This window comes from Antechinus flavipes, chromosome 2 (assembly GCF_016432865.1).
Source record: "Antechinus flavipes isolate AdamAnt ecotype Samford, QLD, Australia chromosome 2, AdamAnt_v2, whole genome shotgun sequence".
In the NCBI taxonomy this organism is placed as follows: domain Eukaryota; kingdom Metazoa; phylum Chordata; class Mammalia; order Dasyuromorphia; family Dasyuridae; genus Antechinus; species Antechinus flavipes.
The window spans coordinates 258,123,845-258,142,853 of record NC_067399.1 but is presented as its reverse complement, the minus strand read 5'-3'; the positions used below and the strand labels follow the sequence as shown (position 1 = coordinate 258,142,853).

At 34.9% G+C, this 19,009-nt stretch overlaps 1 protein-coding gene across 9 annotated transcripts in view; it reads left to right on the top strand.

Annotated features, from left to right (window-relative positions):
* The window catches only part of EHMT1 (euchromatic histone lysine methyltransferase 1), a 281,129-nt gene that overhangs the window by 256,825 nt on the left and 5,295 nt on the right, over positions 1–19,009 (top strand). For 8 of the 9 annotated variants that reach the window (XM_051976841.1, XM_051976843.1, XM_051976840.1 and 5 more), the window contains one exon: positions 11,914–12,089. In XM_051976841.1, coding sequence (XP_051832801.1) covers positions 11,914–12,089 — 176 coding nt within the window. Of the gene's footprint in view, positions 1–1,625; positions 3,154–11,913; positions 12,090–19,009 lie in introns of those variants that run through there. The other variant, XM_051976846.1, reaches the window with a different exon arrangement.

Sequence of the window (19,009 nt, the reverse complement as noted above, 5' to 3'; positions counted from 1 at the left end):
AGAAAAATATAAACATGAAGAAAAAGGACTGATATTCAGATTATCTGATTTGGATAAATGAATATTAAAAATAAATATACATAGAAATATATTTTACTCAACAGGGAAACAATTGGGGATAAAAAGGAGGAAGGACAGTTATGAGGGCAATAATACCAGAGAGGGAATTATAACAGATATCCTGATCTTGAAGAGATGATTTAAAAAGTAGGGGAAACAAAGCAAAGAACTAAAATCTAGAGGTTCCTTATCTTTTGAGAAATAGATGATCAAATTATATGGTATATGAAGATCATGGAATGCTCTTGCATGTTAAGAAATCATAAAACATTTCAGAGAATCTTGGGAAGTATAAAATATAAAATGATACAGAGTGAAATGAAGCAAAAAAAAAATTCATATAATGGTAATGTGGTAAAGAAACAATTTGAAAACCTTGAGAATTCTGATCATTTTCCAGTCTTGTCTTCAGGGGACTTATGATGTAGTATGTTTCTTACCTCATAAAGTAATAAAGACTCAAGACAAGAAAGGGATATAATGTTTTTGACATGGTATTATGTGTATTAATTATGGTTGAAGGATTTCTTCTCCCATCCTCTAGTTTTAATTGTGGGTCAGGAGTTGGTGGATTCCAAAGAAAGAGGGCCTATTAAAACAATTTTTTTAAAGGCATAGAAGGAAATTTCAAGTCAATCACAGACAAGCAGAATAGTTTTGAAAGTAACCAGTGGAATTTAGAAAACAAGCAGGACAAAATGGAGACTCATTATTCCATGTTATTGTATGTATTTTTCTTTTTTTGTTTTTGCAGAATGTAAAAAGATTCTTATTGGGAAGGAGGGCTTTAAGGTCAGAAAAAAATTTAAAAAGCAAAACAAAATCTTACAAAGGTGGATGGTATATGGTAATGAAATAAAACACCTTCTCCACCACTCCCACTCCCACCCCCCAAAAAAGACAAATAAATATGCAACATTAGAGGATAAAACCAGTCTAGACAAAGTTTGGCAAGTTATTTAGCCTGAGCAAAGGTATTATTTAGCTGAACAGAGGCATTCAAATATGAAAAAGAGACAGAACTACAAACAGAAGAAAAATTTAAAAGATTTTCAAATTTCATTGCAACAAAATTTTCTGTCCAGAGTAGTGGAATCATCAAACTGAACTTACCAAGTAAGTAGAAAAGGCATTAAATAAAATAAGAATAAGAAAAACACACAAATTGCATCAGGAATATGTAGAAGGACTCCATGCTGGAGGCAATAAAATTATTAGAGTATTAAGGGATCATTTATAAGGTGTCTGAAGGTAGAGAAGATTTCAAAGACAAAGAAATAATTTTAAACCTTGCTGATTATAAAAGCTTCAATAACTACCCATTTATATTCCTAATTTACTATCTATGCAAAATTTTCATGAGAGTCCTCTATACAGCAATTGAGGTCTTCTGTAGAGAAAGTATTAGTAAGAAACAAGCAGACTTCAACAAGGGACTAAATCATAAATTGGTTAAAAGATGTAGAGAATATAAGATCTTGATGCCTATTGTTTATTGATTATTAGAAACCATTAACTGGTAAGAACAAGCTCTTTTTACAACAAGTTGTCTTCTATCCATTTAGCAAGGTCATTCAAGTGACCCTCTGATGATAAATATCTGGCGAGGCATCAAACAGGAAGATGTATACTCAACAGAATTATTTTGATGATGTGATGAAGGCTGTTCAGCACAGGTTAAGGAAGGATTCCCTCCAGCTATTTCTGGTTTTGGATGATATTATTTTGATCATGTCAAGCCTTAAGACGTTGCTGAATCTTCTGGAAGAGATCTGTAATTACCTGAAGGATCTGACCTCTCCATCTACACGAGGAAAACTAAATAGATGAAGAATGTTTATTATCCAGATTTCAACCTTCATTTGAATGGACAGTATATAAAATTTGTGTTTATGTGGGCTAAATAGTGAAACTCAAAGTTAAAAAGGAGGAGAAAAATAGGTTGTATTGCTTTTGAGGAAATTGCAAAAGGGCTTCCCTTCCTGCAATAGCCAGGACCATCTTTCAATACAAACTTTTTATGAGTAATGCTTATCTGGCAGCAAAACCTGTTACAGCACTGCTTCCTTAAAAACTAAAGTTGAATATCACAAAGAAGATATTTGAAAACTACTTTACGTTTGTGAATGTATTCCATTGTGTAACCAACAAGACATTCTGACGAAGAGTAATCCAAGAATTAGATGACGTAAAGAGAAAGCCTAGGATGGCAAGGGTGAGAAATAACAATTGACTAGAGTAATGTTTACTCATAGCTTCAAGTTATCCCTAACAATTAGACTAGACCAAATGGAAATGACTTAAAGAAATAACAAGAATTCTTAATTCATTTTAAATTTATGGAATAAAACAAGCATTTCTATAATGTAGTATACTTTAAAAATTTTTTTTAATTTATTGTTATTTTCTTTTATTATAGCTTTTTATTGACAGAACATATGCATGGGTAATTTTTGCAACATTGTCTCTTGCACTCATTTCCCTTCCTCTACCCCCTCCTGTAGATGGCAGATAGTGTCATATATGTTAAATATGTTAAAGTATATCTTAGAGACAATACATGTGTGCAGATCCATACAGTTCTCTTGTTGCACAAAAAAAATTAGATTCAGAAGGTAAAAATAACCTGAGAAGAAAAAAATGCAAGTAGTCCATATTCATTTCCCAGTGTTCCTTCTCTGGGTGTAGCTGATTCTGTCCATCATTGATCAATTGGAACTGAATTGGATCTTCTCTTTGTTGAAGATAGACACTTCCATCAGAATACATCCTTATACAGTATTGTTGTTGAAGTGTATAATGATCTCCTGGTTCTGCTCATTTCACTAAGCATCAATTCATGTAAGTCTCTCTGTATTCATGCCTCTCTGTATTCATCCTGCTGGTCATTTCTTACAGAACAATAATATTCCCTAATAGTCATATACCACAATTTACCCAACCATTCTCCAGTTGATGGGCATCCACTCAATTTCCAGTTTCTAGCTATATAGTATACTTTTTTAAAAAGATGATTACACATGAAACTGTAGATTTGTTATGTATAACTTGTTATTCCTTTTAAGTATATAATAAAGTTAACATGTAAATTTCTTTATTTTCTTTCCTCTCCTTTTCCCCCCAATCTCGAGGTGGTTACCATTAGACACAAATATGTATAGCATACATAATAAGAAGAATGAGAAAATGGAGGAAAATAAAGTATATCTCACTGGGAATAATTGACCTGGAAAACATCAATGAGAAATAACTGAAGAATGAAAGGATTACCTTACGTCCATGACTAAAAAAAAAAAAAAAAAAAAAAAAAAAGCAAAATAAAAAATCCAAAAACCGGTTATCATATTTCAGGACATCACGAAGGAAAGTTCCTAGACATATTAGAACAAGAGGGCAATATGAAAGTAAAAATAATCCAAAAATCACCTCCTTAAAGAAACCCCAAAATGAAAGTGTCAGTGCCAAAGTCCAGAACTTTCAAACAAAAGAAACAAATAGAAATAGGTAGGAAAAAAGAATTCAGATATCAAGGAACCACAAACAGAATTACACAGAAATTGATAGTTATCACATTAAAGGAGCAGAGAACATAAATTGAGATTGTCCAAAAACCAAAAAAACAGATCTACAACTAAAAATGACTTACCAGCAGCATCAAGCAAAGTTCTTGAAGGAAAAAAAAATTGGCTCTTCACTAAAATAGAGAATTTTTAGGTATTTTTTTTTATGGAAAAAAGCCAAATAGGAGTTTTGGCCAGTTCTAATTGTTAGTAAGTTCTAACACATCATGCCTAAATTTAAGCATTCATTCATTATTCTTGGTCCATTATTGTTGTTGGTCCTGCCTTCTGGAGCCAAAAAGAACATAACTGACTTTTCTACAACATGACAGAGAATTCTTTAGAACTTGAAGAAAACTACCAAATTCCACCTATGTCTTTATCTTCAGTATACCTAGTCCTTTGATCCTGTCCACATATAATGTATCCTTAAAACTTTTCATGACCCTAAGTGTCCTTTAAACAGTCGTTCTGTTTATCAGGGTCTTTATTAAATTTTGGCACCCAGAACTGAACATAATACTGTACATGTAGTATATGACATTGTTTTCTCCTACTTGTCTAACCACTCTGTTGTCTTTACTGGATCTTTATTCAGTTTACAATTCTTCACTATAGCTTTCCCCTAAGTTCTGTTCTCAAATGAGATACTTGTAAAAAGTGCTTAGCATAGTGCCTGGCAAATAATAGGTGCTATGTATATGCTTATCCCATTTCCTTCTTCCCTTCCCTCTGTTTCTTTTGGTGATCTCATCAACTCATATAGATTCAATTATCATTTTTGTGCAGATGATTTTCAGATTTGTCCAGCCCTAATGTCTCTCCTGACCTCAAGACTCACATAATTAAACTGCATATTGGATATACAAATTGTATATCCTATAGACATGCCCAAAACTGAACTAGCCCAAACCCTCTTCCCTTCCAGATTTCCCTGTTGTTGAGGGTACCACTATCTGCCTAGTCACCTGGCCTCACAACCTAAGAGGATCCTCAACTTTCCACTCCCTCTCACCCCCTATATCCAGTTAGATGTAAACTTCTGCCACTTTACTAGCATAACATCATATATATATATATATCTTTTTTTCCCCCTCTAACACTGTCATATATATATCTTTTTTTCCCCCTCTAACACTGTCATATATATATCTTTTTTTCCCCCTCTAACACTGCCATAATCCTGGAAGGTCCTCATCACATTATGCTTAGATTGTTGCAATGGTGTATTTGTTGGTTTCTCTGCCTAAAGTCCCTTTCCATTCCAGTCCATCCTTCACTCAGCTATATAATTGATGTCTTGTAAGTGCAGGTTTGACTATATCACTTTCCTGTTGAATCGACTTCAGTGGCTCCTTGTCAGCTGTAGGATCAAATATAAAATCCTCTCAGGCTTTTAAAGTCTTTCGTAATCTGACCGCTACCAACCCTTTTGGCCTTTTTACACCTAACTTTTGATTCAGGACACTGGTTTCCTTGCTGTTTCTTTACACAGCACTCCATCTCACGTTTCCAGCCATTGTCACTGACTGTGTATATTCTCACTTCCTAGAATGTTTTCACTAATCTCCACCTCCTGCCTTTCCATTCTTTCTTTAAGTTCCAGTGAATGTCTCACCTTCTACTAGGAGTCTTTCCCATCCTCCCAAATCTTAGGGCTTGCCTTCTGAAATCTTCAATTTATCCTGTATGTATCTTGTTTGTACATAATTGTATACATGTTAACTCTCATGTTAGAAGGTGAATTCCATGAGAACTGGGACTGCCCTTTTTTGTTGTTGTTGTTTGCTTCTCTGTTTTTAAACTTTCTTTGTATCTTCAGTGCTTAGCCTGGCACATAGTGTACCAATAAATGCTTGTTGATTCACCAACTGATAGGAAGTCAGATGAAGCCGTAATAGAATGGAACTATCTGATCTTTATTCCTGGAAATTATGCCCTTTGTAATGCAGCCCAAGGTTGTATTGATTATTTGGCTACCACATCATATTGTCAAAAAATGAAATTAAGTTAATCTAGCATGACTGTCCTTGATGAATCTACTCTGGTGTTTTGGTAATCACTGCTTCCCTTCCTGGTTAGCAAATAACTATCTTTTTAATGATCCATTCTAGAATTTCCCAGGAATTTTAGTCAAGCTCATTGATTGGTTATATACAGATTCTGTTCTCTTCAAAATTAGGACATTTGCCAATCTTAGGCTGCCTTTCCTTTTTTTCTGATTGTTGAGATATCATTGGTAGTGGCTTAACAATTGCTTCTGCCAGTTCTTTCAGGACTAGAAGATGTCATGCCTCTAGTTCACATAACTTAAATTCACAAGGCAGTTAAGTGTTATTTTAGTTTCCCCTTTTTTATCTTGAAAATCTGTTGTTATCAATGTAAAGGTCATTCTCCTTTGCAAAGAGAACAAATGGAATAAGAATTGAGCATATGTACTGCCTCTATGTTGTTAGTAATCATTTTTCTCTCACCCCAGGCAAAGCTCCTCACCTTTAATCCTCCCTTTTCTCCCACAATATTTCAAAGTAAGAATAGCAAACCTTTTTCATTGTCTTATCTTCCCTCATCAGTCAGAGCCTGTTCTGAGATTTAGTATTTTGGATACTGTTTTTATAAGACTCTACAACATTTATAGTCATCTTTTGTTGCCTACTTTTACTTCCATTAGGCAGTCTTTGTTGTGGAAGTAACCATAGGAATATTTGCATTTATAAACGGATGGCAATATAAAAAATTCAGACAAGATATAAAGAAACATAAGTTACCTTAAAGATAAAGTGATCAAGATCCTCTCCATATAACTTGTCATTTATTTTTGAAAAGTCCTATATCCAAAAAATCCCTTAGTACAATAGATAGCAGATTGAGGATGGGATCAGTCCTAAATTCTCAATTATTAATATCATTGGTATTTAAGGTGCTGGTATCACAGTCTGTATTTCCCTTATTAATGTGTCTGACATAGTACCTAATAAAGGGTTATTCTCTTCCCTTCTTTTTTTCTCTCTCCTATTCCTCTTAGCTGATGACTCAGTAAATCTACTTTTTAGGTTAGGGCCCAAAGCAGTGGTATCAATAGATCTTTGGCATAATATGTTACTTTTTAGTGTGATCCACAATTAAAGAGATGTGATATAAAATTATTGTTACATGATATTTAAAATCTGAGACTTTCATACTAAATATCACAAAAGACAATCTCCTTAACCAGCTGTCATCATCAAAAGGCATTAAAGTCTAAAACAAGGAAAATGACAGTAATATCTTAGCTAAATTTTGAAACTCCCAGATCACGGAAAAAGTTTTACAAGTAACAAGAAAAAAACAATTCAGATATGACAGAACCAGTAAGAATTACATAAGACTTAGCTAACTGTGGCTACATTAAAAGACTGTGAGTCTTGGACTCTGTATATTGAAGAGCAAAAGAACTAGGGTTGTGCCTGAAAAATGCCATATCCATCAATGTTAAGCTTAATCCTGAATGGAAAAAAGGGGATATTTAGTGAATTGCAAGATGTTTAAGGTTTAGTTGCAAACACACCTGAACTTAATAGAAAATTTGATTTATGAAATATGACAAATATAAGGTAAACATCAAAGACTAATTTCAGAGGACTCAGTAAGGATAAACGGTTATGTTTTATACATAGAAATGTAGGTCATGTCAAAAAGTGTCATTAGTATCTGAGTAGTTCCAAAGAAAGATTGAAATAGAGCAGAGTTATGATGTGATTCTAGGAAGCAAAATCATATAGGAAAAGGTAAAAAGAATAACTTATATGCATGAGCTATGAGAATAAGAATTGACACAGAAGAATTAGATGGGAACGAGGCTAGTTCTGGAGCTGGTAGATATAAAATCAAGTGGTCAATAGGAATAGGAAATGAGGTATACTTAAATACAATAACTGATCAAGAGTATAATTTAATAGAAAAACAAAAACAAGAGTAGTAATCAATGATTTCAGACAAAATTAGTACTAAAATATATTTAAAAGGGAAAAATTAGGGAAACCACACTAAGGTCAGCCATATTAATGTTGTTATAGACTATTTAAAATAGCTAGATAGTATAAGTTTGAAATATTGCTGTGATATAGGAAATGATAAGTTGGCAGATTTAGAAAAAATATGGAAAGACTTAGACTTATGAAGGATGATGTTATCCACTTTCACAGAAACAGGACAAACACAGTATGGCCTTACATAGATGTCTATGAAGGTAGATATGTTTGTGATTATAGATCTCTCTTTCTTTCTCTCTCTCTCTCTATATATGTGTATGTATATGTAATCTGTTTAATTGTAGTCTTCTTGATAGAGGTGAGGGAAGCAAAGAAAAAAAGAATAAAATAAAAAGTTCACAGCAGAGAACAAAAGAAAACCTATAAGGAAGGAAAGGAAAGATGGACAGTTCTGAATACAGTGTGTAGTATTTATTATATAGTCTTTCTCCTTCCCGTCCTCCTTTCTTCCTTCCTTCCCTCCCTTCCTTCCTCCTCCCTCCTTTCCACAGTTGGGGTTAAATGACTTGCCCAGAGTCACACAGCTAGGAAGTGTTAAGTGTCTGAGGTCAAATTTGAACTCAGGTCCTCCTAACTTCAAGAGTGGTGCTCCCACCTAGCTGTCCGATATAGGCTTTCTTGAAATGTTTCATATTTTGTTTCCTCTCTTATGTTCTGCTGTGCACATGGCAATATTTTGTTTTATTTTTCTATTTGTTATCTAAATTTTAAATAAACTTTCTTTTTTTAAAATATTTTATTTTATTTTATTTAATAATAACTTTATATTGACAGAATCCATGCCAGGGTAATTTTTTTATAACATTATCCCTTGCACTCGCTTCTGTTCTGATTTTTTCCCCTCCCTCCCTCCACCCCCTCCCCTAGATGGCAAGCAGTCCTATATATGTTAGATATGTTACAGTATATCCTAGATACAATATATGTTTGCAGAACTGAACAGTTTTCTTGTTGCACAGGGAGAATTGGATTCAGAAGATATAAATAACCTGGGAAGAAAAACAAAAATGCAAATAGTTCATATTCGTTTCCCAGTGTTCTTTCTTTGGGTGTAGCTGCTTCTGTCCATCATTTATCAATTGAAACGCAGTTAAGTCTCTTTGTCAAAGAAATTCACTTCCATCAGAATACATCCTCATACAATATCGTTGTCGAAGTGTATAATGATCTCCTGGTTCTGCTCATTTCACTTAGTATCAGTTCATGTAAGTCTCTCCAAGCCTCTCTATATTCATCCTGCTGGTCATTTCTTACAGAACAATAATATTCCATAACATTCATATACCACAAATTACCCAGCCATTCTCCAATTGATGGGCATCCATTCAATTTCCAGTTTCTAGCCACTACAAACAGGGCTGCCACAAACATTTTGGCACATACAGGTCCCTTTCCCTTCTTTAGTATTTCTTTGGGATATAAGCCCAGTAGTAGCACTGCTGGATCAAAGGGTATGCACAGTTTGATAACTTTTTGGGCATAATTCCAGATTGCTCTCCAGAATGGTTGGATTCGTTCACAGGTCCACCAACAATGCATCAGTGTCCCAGTTTTCCCACATCCCCTCCAACATTCATCATTATTTTTTCCTGTCATCTTAGCCAATCTGACAGGTGTGTAGTGGTATCTCAGAGTTGTCTTAATTTGCATTTCTCTGATCAATAGTGATTTGGAACACTCTTTCATATGAATGGTAATAGTTTCAATTTCATCATCTGAAAATTGTCTGTTCATATCCTTTGATCATTTATCAGTTGGAGAATGGCTTGATTTCTTATAAATTAGGGTCAGTTCTCTAAATATTTTGGAAATGAGGTCTTTATCAGAACCTTTAACTGTAAAGATGTTTTCCCACTTTTTTGCTTCCCTTCTAATCTTGTTTGCATTAGTTTTGTTTGTACAAAGGCTTTTTAATTTGATATAATCAAAATTTTATATTTTGTGATCAGTAATGGTCTCTAGTTCATCTTTGGTCACAAATTTCTTCTCCACAAGTCTGAGAGATAAACTATCCTATGTTCCTCTAATTTATTTATGATCTTGTTCTTTATGCCTAGGTCATGGACCCATTTTGATCTTATCTTGGTATACGGTGTTAAGTGTGGGTCCATGCCTAATTTCTGCCATGCTAATTTCCAGTTATCCCAGCAGTTTTTATCAAATAATGAATTCTTATCCCAAAAGTTAGGATCTTTGGGTTTGTCAAACACTAGATTGCTATAGTTGACTATTCTGTCTTGTGAAACTAACCTTTTCCACTGATCAACTAATCTGTTTCTTAGCCAATACCAAATGGTTTTGGTGACTGCTGCTTTATAATATAATTTTAGATCAGGTACAGCTAGGCCACCTTCATTTGATTTTTTTTTCATTAATTCCCTTGAGATTCTCGACTTTTTATTGTTCCATATGAATTTTGTTGTTATTTTTTCTAGATCATTAAAATATTTTCTTGGAAGTTTGATTGGTATAGCACTAAATAAATAGATTAGTTTGGGGAGTATTGTCATCTTTATTATATTTGCTCGGCCTATCCAAGAGCACTTAATATTTTTCCAGTTATTTAAGTCTAACTTTATTTGTGTGGAAACTTTTTTGTAATTTTGCTCATATAATTCCTGACTTTCCTTTGGTAGGTAGATTCCCAAATATTTTATGCTATCAACAGTTATTTTGAATGGAATTTCTCTTTGTATCTCTTGCTCTTGGATTTTGTTGGTTAAATAAACTTTCAAAAAGAGATATCTGAAAGGCAATTAGAAATCAGTGGAGAAGTTGGAGCAGCAATAAGTAGATTTAAATATTGTTAGTCTCGTGATGGTAATTTAATCCATGGAAACAGATTACCAAGTAAAATAGTGATAGAGATAGAAGGAAAGATGGTCCAAGACAGAATCCTGGGGACCCTTATGGTTAGAGGATACGGTCCAGAAGATGATCACAAACAAGGAGTGATCCAATAGGAGGAGAACAGGACAGATAGTCTCCTGAAAATCTGGAGAGAAGAGTATGTCGGGAGAGTGATCAGTGGTATCCAAGCAGAATGATCATGAAGAATGAGAACTGAGAAAACAAAACAAAACAAAATGTTGGATTTGGCAACTAAGAGACCATTACTAACTTTGGACAGAACAGTTTCAGTAGAATTGATAAGGCTGGAAGCTAGATTATAAGGAACTAAGAAGAGGATGAAGGAAAAGAAATTGGAGACTCTTATTGTAGACGACCTTTTGAAGATTAGCTGCAAGGGACAGAAGAGAAATAAAGCAATAGTTAGCAAGGATGGAAGGATCAAGTGAGGATTTTTTGAAGGTGAGGAGACATGGTCATGTTTGTAGACCATAGAGAAGGAGAGATTGCTCCACTTTTTAAATTTATTTTCAATTTCTGAGAGGAGATGGAGTGGAATGGGATGCTTTGAACAAGCAGGTTAGCCTTGGTGTAGTTGTCACTTCATCATTTGAGGCAGAGGTGAAGGGGAAGAAAGTGGCAGAAGATACCTTACTGATAGGAGATGAAGAAGAAGGGAGTAAAGAGAGCTTAATAATAAAAGATGCTTATGTATGTATATGCGCATGTGCATGCATGTGGATAAATGTATATTGTTTCCTTTGATAGATGTAAGCTCTTTGAGAAATGAGGAGTCTTTCATTTGTATGCTCTAGACTTCTATCACAGTACCTGGCACATAGTAAAAGCTTAATAAATGCTGTTTGAGGAGAAAAATTATTGTTGATTGATAACGTATGTTTCTCTGTGTTTTATCTGTCCTACTCATGGTAAATTTTAAGATCCTTTGATCAGGATCTGTAGTTTATCTAAACTTTGTATCTCAACCCCTAATTTAGTGTTTGTATAAAGTAAGCATAATAATCTAGTAGATAAATAAATGATAAATTCATGTATATAAAATCCTTGTTTACTTTCTTCCACCTATATTCAGTCCCCATTTATATCATTCCCTAAATTTCTCCAGTGCAATAGAAATATTTAAACTTTTTTTTGGCCATCTCTACAACTCTAGAATATTTTTGAGTAGGTGTTGATACAATAGATATTTAAGCCTGTCAGACTCTGAAAGGGTGTTGTCTTAGTGTTACTTATTTGAAAAAAGTAACTTGTTAAAGTCATGTTTCTTCTGCTATATTCTATTTTCCCCCCTCATTGATTTTGTGTATTCACTGAAAAGTGACTTATTTCAGTTGCTTTAGACCAAACCAAATAATCTTCAATGTGTTGCTTTTTTTCTCTTTCCTCCCCAGGATGGAGAAGTTTACTGCATAGATGCTCGTTTCTATGGCAATATCAGTCGTTTTATAAACCACCTCTGTGAGCCCAACCTCATTCCTGTGCGTGTCTTTATGTCACATCAGGACTTGCGCTTCCCTCGAATTGCCTTTTTCAGTACTCGGCAGATAGAAGCGGGAGAAGAGCTAGGGTATGTATTCTTGCATTGTCTTATACTTGCATGTCCTCCCCTTAAATTTGATTTATTTGTATACATATACATAAATGCTGAAATATGTTTCCCACATATTTATTCATATGAAATATTATTTGTAAAGTGCTTAGCACAGTGCCTGCCATAGAGTTAATAAATGTTTTCCTTCTCATGTGTATACATATATGGCTGTTTTATGTTGGTTGGTATATCTTTGCTTTATACCAGAAATACTTTCCTCAATTTTCTGTCTTTATGGGGAAAAGTTTGGCATTCAGTTTAATTTCATGTAGTTGATGTGGCAGGAGCTGGTATAGTTTTCCCCAGTAGTATAAATACAATATAACTTTTTAGAATGTGGAACAGTAGTGTTTCAACAGTTCATATAATGAGACCATTTTTATGGAAAATCAGTTCTTAACTATCTACATTGTGCATCTGACTCTAATACTGTTATTTTCTGTAACATTCTTTACTTTCTAGAGCTTGGTATTAGGAGTAAAAGGAATTCAAAAAGTTTTGTACTATTGTTGCAGTAGAATCTGTGATAAACTATACATCAAAGTTATGAGCATGATCATTTTATTAGCAAAGCTAGCAATTATCAATCAGTGGGAACCAAAGCTCCTCAAAAACCAAGGATATTATCTAGGGATTTATGGAGCATTCTTATAGTTAATAAAGAAGAACATAGTAGGCTTATATAATATTGAGTAAAGTCTCTATGTTTTGGAAATTAGCTGAGGAACTGGAAAATTGGTGTAATTTTTGAGAATAAACAAGCCTTCTTTCTGATTGGCTAAGATATAATTATTGATTAATGGAATATTTTACATCAGCAGGTTATAAAAGCATGTGAAAGAAATTGGGAGCTTCCAAAAGAGCACTAGCTTCTGACAAAAATAGGGGAACTTCAAATTGGAGATACGTCTCACAATGGGAAACTACCTCTCTTACCCACTTTCCTGTTTCCCAGTTGCCGTCAGCAAAGCTTTTTTTTTTTTTAATCACCTGATTTTATAGCGCAGCAAGACTTAACTCTCAGAGCAAGGATAATCATAGTATAAATGGAAGTAATTAATCTTAGATTGCACAATTTCTCTCCTTAGTTCTCAAAAGTCATGTCTCCCATGAATCATTCTCTATAAACATATGCTGACTAGTGGAATTACATCATGTGTGTCTAATGTTCAGCATTTAAAGCACCGTAATATTTTCAGGGGCTAAGTTTGAGTTTGAGCAAGCTTGAATATTACAATTAATACAATAATGAATACAAGGTAGAGAGACATTTATGAGAACCAGGTTAATAAGAGCCCATATAAATATGCTTGACAATATGCCTCCACCAGAAAACCAGGAGGTTACCTAAGAAAACCAGGAAGAATGATCCCACACAAAGTACTCTGCTACATTGCAGTTTGCTGAATTTCATTCATAGTCTGTTGAAGGTCATAAACATTGATGATAATCTTCCTAGTTACTGATATAAGAACAAGAAGACTGATTAAGATACTCTCTGGGAAGCAGTGAGAATATCTAACACCAAATGGTTTTGCAAAAACCATCTCTGCTAAAGAATTAACTCTCACCTGGAAGAAGAGAACAACACTACATGTTTGAGCAATGACTGCAATTGCTCTTTGAGCTAACTTTTTATTTTTAGTAGAAATATTGCTAATTGATTTCATGGCATAACCTATCCCCAAATCTGGGAAAACAGACCAAAATTTTTGGTCCATGAGTAGATTTCTTTATAGGATTTGTTGGAATCCTGACAAACTGCTAACTCATTAGAGTTGATAGATTGTTGATCTGATCTTACAAGAAGATATTTTGGGCCAGAACCTGAAACAAGGTACTAAGTAGAACTAATTAGTACAATGCTTGTGTTTACACCTTTACTCATCGGAGTTCACAAGTATGCCAGATTCACAAAGTAAACTTTGTAACTTTGTGAATTCACACCTCCCTTAAAGCTCTTAGGGCCAGAGAGCACTATGGGAGAAAACCCATAATCCCATTCTCTCAGAAGAGTCAGATATAAGCCAGTGAAGAATGATTCATTCCAGAATATTTTCCACTTGGCTGGCTGGTGGCGGAAGAGAGTTCAGCTGGATTGGAGAGGAGCACTCTGGTGCAGACACAGAGCACTTTGGGAGATTGAGAGCCAGAAGCCCTCTCTCCAAGGCAAGAGTGATTCAAGAGAATATTTTCCACTTGGCTGGCTGGTGGCAGAAGAAGAGTTTTCAGAGTGAAGAAGCTACGAGTCGAGAGTTCAGCAGACAACCAGATTCATCTTCATCTCACACCACTGTGGTTGGTGGCTGGGCTCCTGCATTCCTCCCACTGTGACCAAGCTGGTCTGAAAGACTCACCAGAAAGCTAGCCGAACCCCAAGTGAAGGAAACAAGAGATTCATTCCATCTCTGTGCTGGTTGGAGGCTGAAGATTTTAAAGTTCTTTTGACAGTCTCATTGTCAGCCATCTGATTCCTTCTTGTAAGATCAGATCAACAATTTATTGACTCTAATGAGTTAGCAGTTTGTCAAGATTCCAACAGGATTTGTAGGCTTATATTCTTTCTTCTTATACTTATGCTACCATGCTTCCAGATTTCTAGTAGTCCTTCCAATTATATTGATGGGCCCAGATAGTTTATAATTCACATGTCTCATACCACCTTAGGAAAGAGAAGAAAAGGTTGCTCCAGTACAGATAAAAATTTGACCTGAAGTTACTAATCCCCATGCTAACTCTGGAATTGAAGTGTCATTTTTATAAGAATTACCAAAGAAAGATTCCTAGATTGAATATTGTCATTAAATTGGATTTTACCATACACAAGTGATTCTTGTTTGTTAAATATTGAGGAGTCTGAAAGTTTTGAAATATTTTTGGTTTCATATTACCTCTTACAACGATAGTAGTATTTTCACCTTTGCTTTTATTGACATAGTGAGGAAACTTATCTGTTAAAGGTTGTATAAGTGGAATTGCCCACAATAACCATCATGGATTGTTCTTTAAAAGTTATCTCAAAATGTGAGAAAATTGTAAAAGCCTGATTGTCGTTGACGCTGGTCTTTAATTGCACTTTGAATAGGCCTTCCCAGTCTGATTTCACTGGTGTGAGGGAAATGCTTGATATAAACTTTTTCTTCATAGTGAAAGTTGTGTAATGACAAGTTCAAAGACCCAGTCTATACTTATGCTCTGAAATAAGAGTTCTTTCATTCTGTTCTACAACTCCTGTATATAGAAGCAATGGAAGCATCTCCTCCAGGAAAGAGTAAGAGAAAGGTTTTTTTATTGTAAGGTGTCCAAATAACATTTTGTGGGGAGAAAAATGTAATTCTCCCTTTGGTTTGTTTCACAGAAGAAAGATGAGTGGTATTACACCAGGCATTTAAGATAATTTCAGAAACATAGTTTGCCAGCCATAAGTCTTAAGTTCTTTGTTCATATATTCAACTTGGCCTGGACTCTGTGGGTAATAGAAAGTATGAAATTTAGGAGTTATTTTAAGAGAAGAATATGTTTGGGAAAGAATAAAACTAGGGAAGGAGATCCCTTGTTTGAATCTATATGTAATGATGGACCATACCAGGGCATAATCTCTTTAAGAAGTATTTTAGCTACAAAATTAGCTGCAGCTTTAGAAATGCTTCTATCCACCAAGTAAGCTGATCTACAATAAAAAGGCAAATTTTGTAATGATCTAACTTCGGCCTATATATAAAATCAATCTGCAGATGTCCAAAGGGAGTAAAAGTTAAAGGGTGACCACCAAAGGCAACTTTATAAAAACTTGTTGGTTTTATGTCTTGACAAGTGGGACAGGAAGTAGTAATATAAGATACAATTGCAGACCATGGCTGTATTGTTTCAGCAATTCCCTGAGTTCCAAAATGCTTCCCCCCTTCTTCCCTTTTTGAACAGAATGACTGAGCATAGAAACCTTAGGGAAGAAGGGGTACAGTTTTCAGATCCCCTCAATCTGTTTTTAGCCTCAAACCATGGTTTCCATTTTTCAATTACAGAGTCATGATAAACAAGATTTAAATTATCTCTTTAAGAAAGGGTGTTATGAAAATCACACTGAAGTCCTTTTAGAGTTAATGAATTTAGAGTCTGAGCAGCAGCAGCAGCAGCAGTAGCAGCATGGTTTTTCCATCATGAAACAGGATTGGTTCCATTGGTGTGAACAAGGCAATGAGCAATGACTGAAGCATTCAGCAGTTTGGTAGCAGATTTTTAAAATTCCTTCATAAAGTATGCATTAGCAATGACTCCACTATCAGATGTCAGAAAACCTCTTTATAGCCATAGCATCCCAATGGAATTACAGGCACTGAATACATCATGAATAGGTGTTATCATTGGCAGGCTTCTGTGAGTGCAATCAACAAGACTGCTTGGGCTCTGAAATTAAATATCATAAGTTGCTCAGATGGTATCATAGTTGGAGACTATAGCAGCACTTGAGTACTGAATGACATTCCTCAAAAAAGGACCCATTGGTACAAAAAACATAACCAAGATTCTGCAGATGTTGACAGAAAGATCATTGTGGAGTTTTTTAGCCATGTCCACTAGAGAGGAACAGTGATGTAGTGGTTCCCCATAGATGGCACATTAAGAGTAATATTCTCTTTCCCTAGGAAAGTCCCTTACTATCTAGCAAGTCTCTGATCAGAAAAATCTGTGATGAAATAAAAGGATTTCACCCTCAATAAAAGGAACACAGTAGCATTAGAGGTGTGAAAAACCAAACCACAAACCTCTATAAAAGGATGGTGGTAGCTATAACTTGTAAGCAGGGTGGTGTTTGATGCACAGAGTGGTGTTTGATGTTACTGAATAAGGAAAGCGTCTAGACATTTGCGTAAGGACACTCACTGAAGGCCACCCCTATTACACTCATGAAGAAGAAGAAGAAGAAGGAGTTTATTGTAATCTGGAGTCTGGAACCAATAATAGGCTTTTCTTGAGTTCATTCAGGGCAGTAAGATGTTGAGACTTATGTTGTAGAGGTTCTGTAAGTGTCTTTAGTCAAAGAAGTTAAGAGGTTTTATAATCTCACCAAATGACAAAATCCATTGTTGATAGAATCCAACCATACCTAAAATGTCATATAGCTGTTTATTGTTCTTCAGAGTTGATAACTACTAGAGAGTGTATAAGAACTTTGGGGAAACAGAATGGCTGTCAACAGATTAAATGAAATCAGGATACTTTTACCAGAGGAAGGCATCATTGAACTTTCCATTTGATGATGCTTCTCAGATGAACCTGGAGAAGACGATGACAATTGTCTTCTTGGCAGGTTTCTATATTGGGTACTGCTAGCAAGAAGTCATGTTGATGCAGAGTCCTTGAAAGTAATAGAGGCTAAGTCCTGTTGCAAGATCTGAGAGAAAAGGATAGGACTTTTTTTATATCCACTTGATTCAGATGAGTCCATTGTGTTTATTGTGAATCTGGGTGAATAGGAATGCTGAAAAAAGCAGAACAAAGGTCTGTCACAGTAAAACCATGTAGCCTTACAACAAATGGAAGAGTCAATAGTGTCTGGATGGATACCACTGGATGCCTAGGTATAACATAAGCATAAGGTATAACAGTATGTAGATGTTGCACAAATAAATAAATACCTTTTCTTTCAGGGCCTGATTTATGTTTCTTAAAATTCAGTAAAGGAGTATTACCAAGGTTACTTGATTAGAACAATAATATCTTGGTCTCTCAGGGATTAGGTAATGGGTTAAATATCTTAGTTTCTCTAGATAAGGGATATGAGGTCACAGATGGTGGTGGCTCTAACTAGTAACAGGAATAACTGGCTTTAACAACCTACATCTAAGGATGAAGAGCATCAGGGATATTGGGTGGAAAGCTCAGATTTCCTTGGGCATTATGATAGGGAACAAGGAAAGCAAATTTTCCCTTCATTTCCTTTGGGACCTCCATTTTTATTGTCATTAAATACTTTTCTTCAAAGCTTACCATCTAGCAAGGTGCCTCGTCTTTATTTTTAAAATGAATAAATAAATAAATAGTGTCTCACAGTTACCAGGTAGTGTATGAAAAGGAGCTGGGGATATTTGGGCAACCAAGATTGATGTTTTTGCTTAGAGTTTACTTTCTCCATATTATATATATATATAATATATATATATATATATATATTATATATATATATATATATAATATATATATATATACACACACAGAGAGAGAGAGAGAGAGACTTTTAAGTTCACCAATGGTTTTTTCATGCCACTTGGGACATATCTTATGGAAATGGTTACTTATTTCTGGTATAATTCATCTAACAAAAGCTGAATTAATGATGCTAGCATCTCTTGGATTGGTTAGATCTAACTCTATGTACCACTTACTGTTTTTATGGTAAGAAATTTTGTTCTCTTCCTGAAATTTTTCTTGGAATTTGCTCCGTTTTTCAGGTAGAATAGGATATGCCTCTGTTACCTGAATTAAAGATTCCCTAGCTTATAATAGCCTGATGTAATCAGCTAGGTTTTTAGGGTTCCCATGAAAGTCTTACAAAAAGCCAATTACAAAGACTGTTCCCTCCTCCCCACTCCCCACCCCCATCCCCCCTTTGCAATGGGCAGGGACTTATTTATAAGCAACCTCTGTGATAGCAATTCTTTTCCAGAAAAAAGAGCAAGGTTTCCAGTAAGTCAGTTACATCTTTTCAACAACTATAGGATCTTCATCAGATTTTTCCTCCATGTGGTAAAAGTTAGGGGGATTGAAAAGTTGATAGAAGAACCTTAAGGGCATCATATTTCCCTCCTGGGTGATATCATATATATGTCTGCCTTATAGCCAGTCCCTTTTTTTTCTTTTTTTAAAAGACGCAACATCTCTTAGGAGGAGAATAGAAG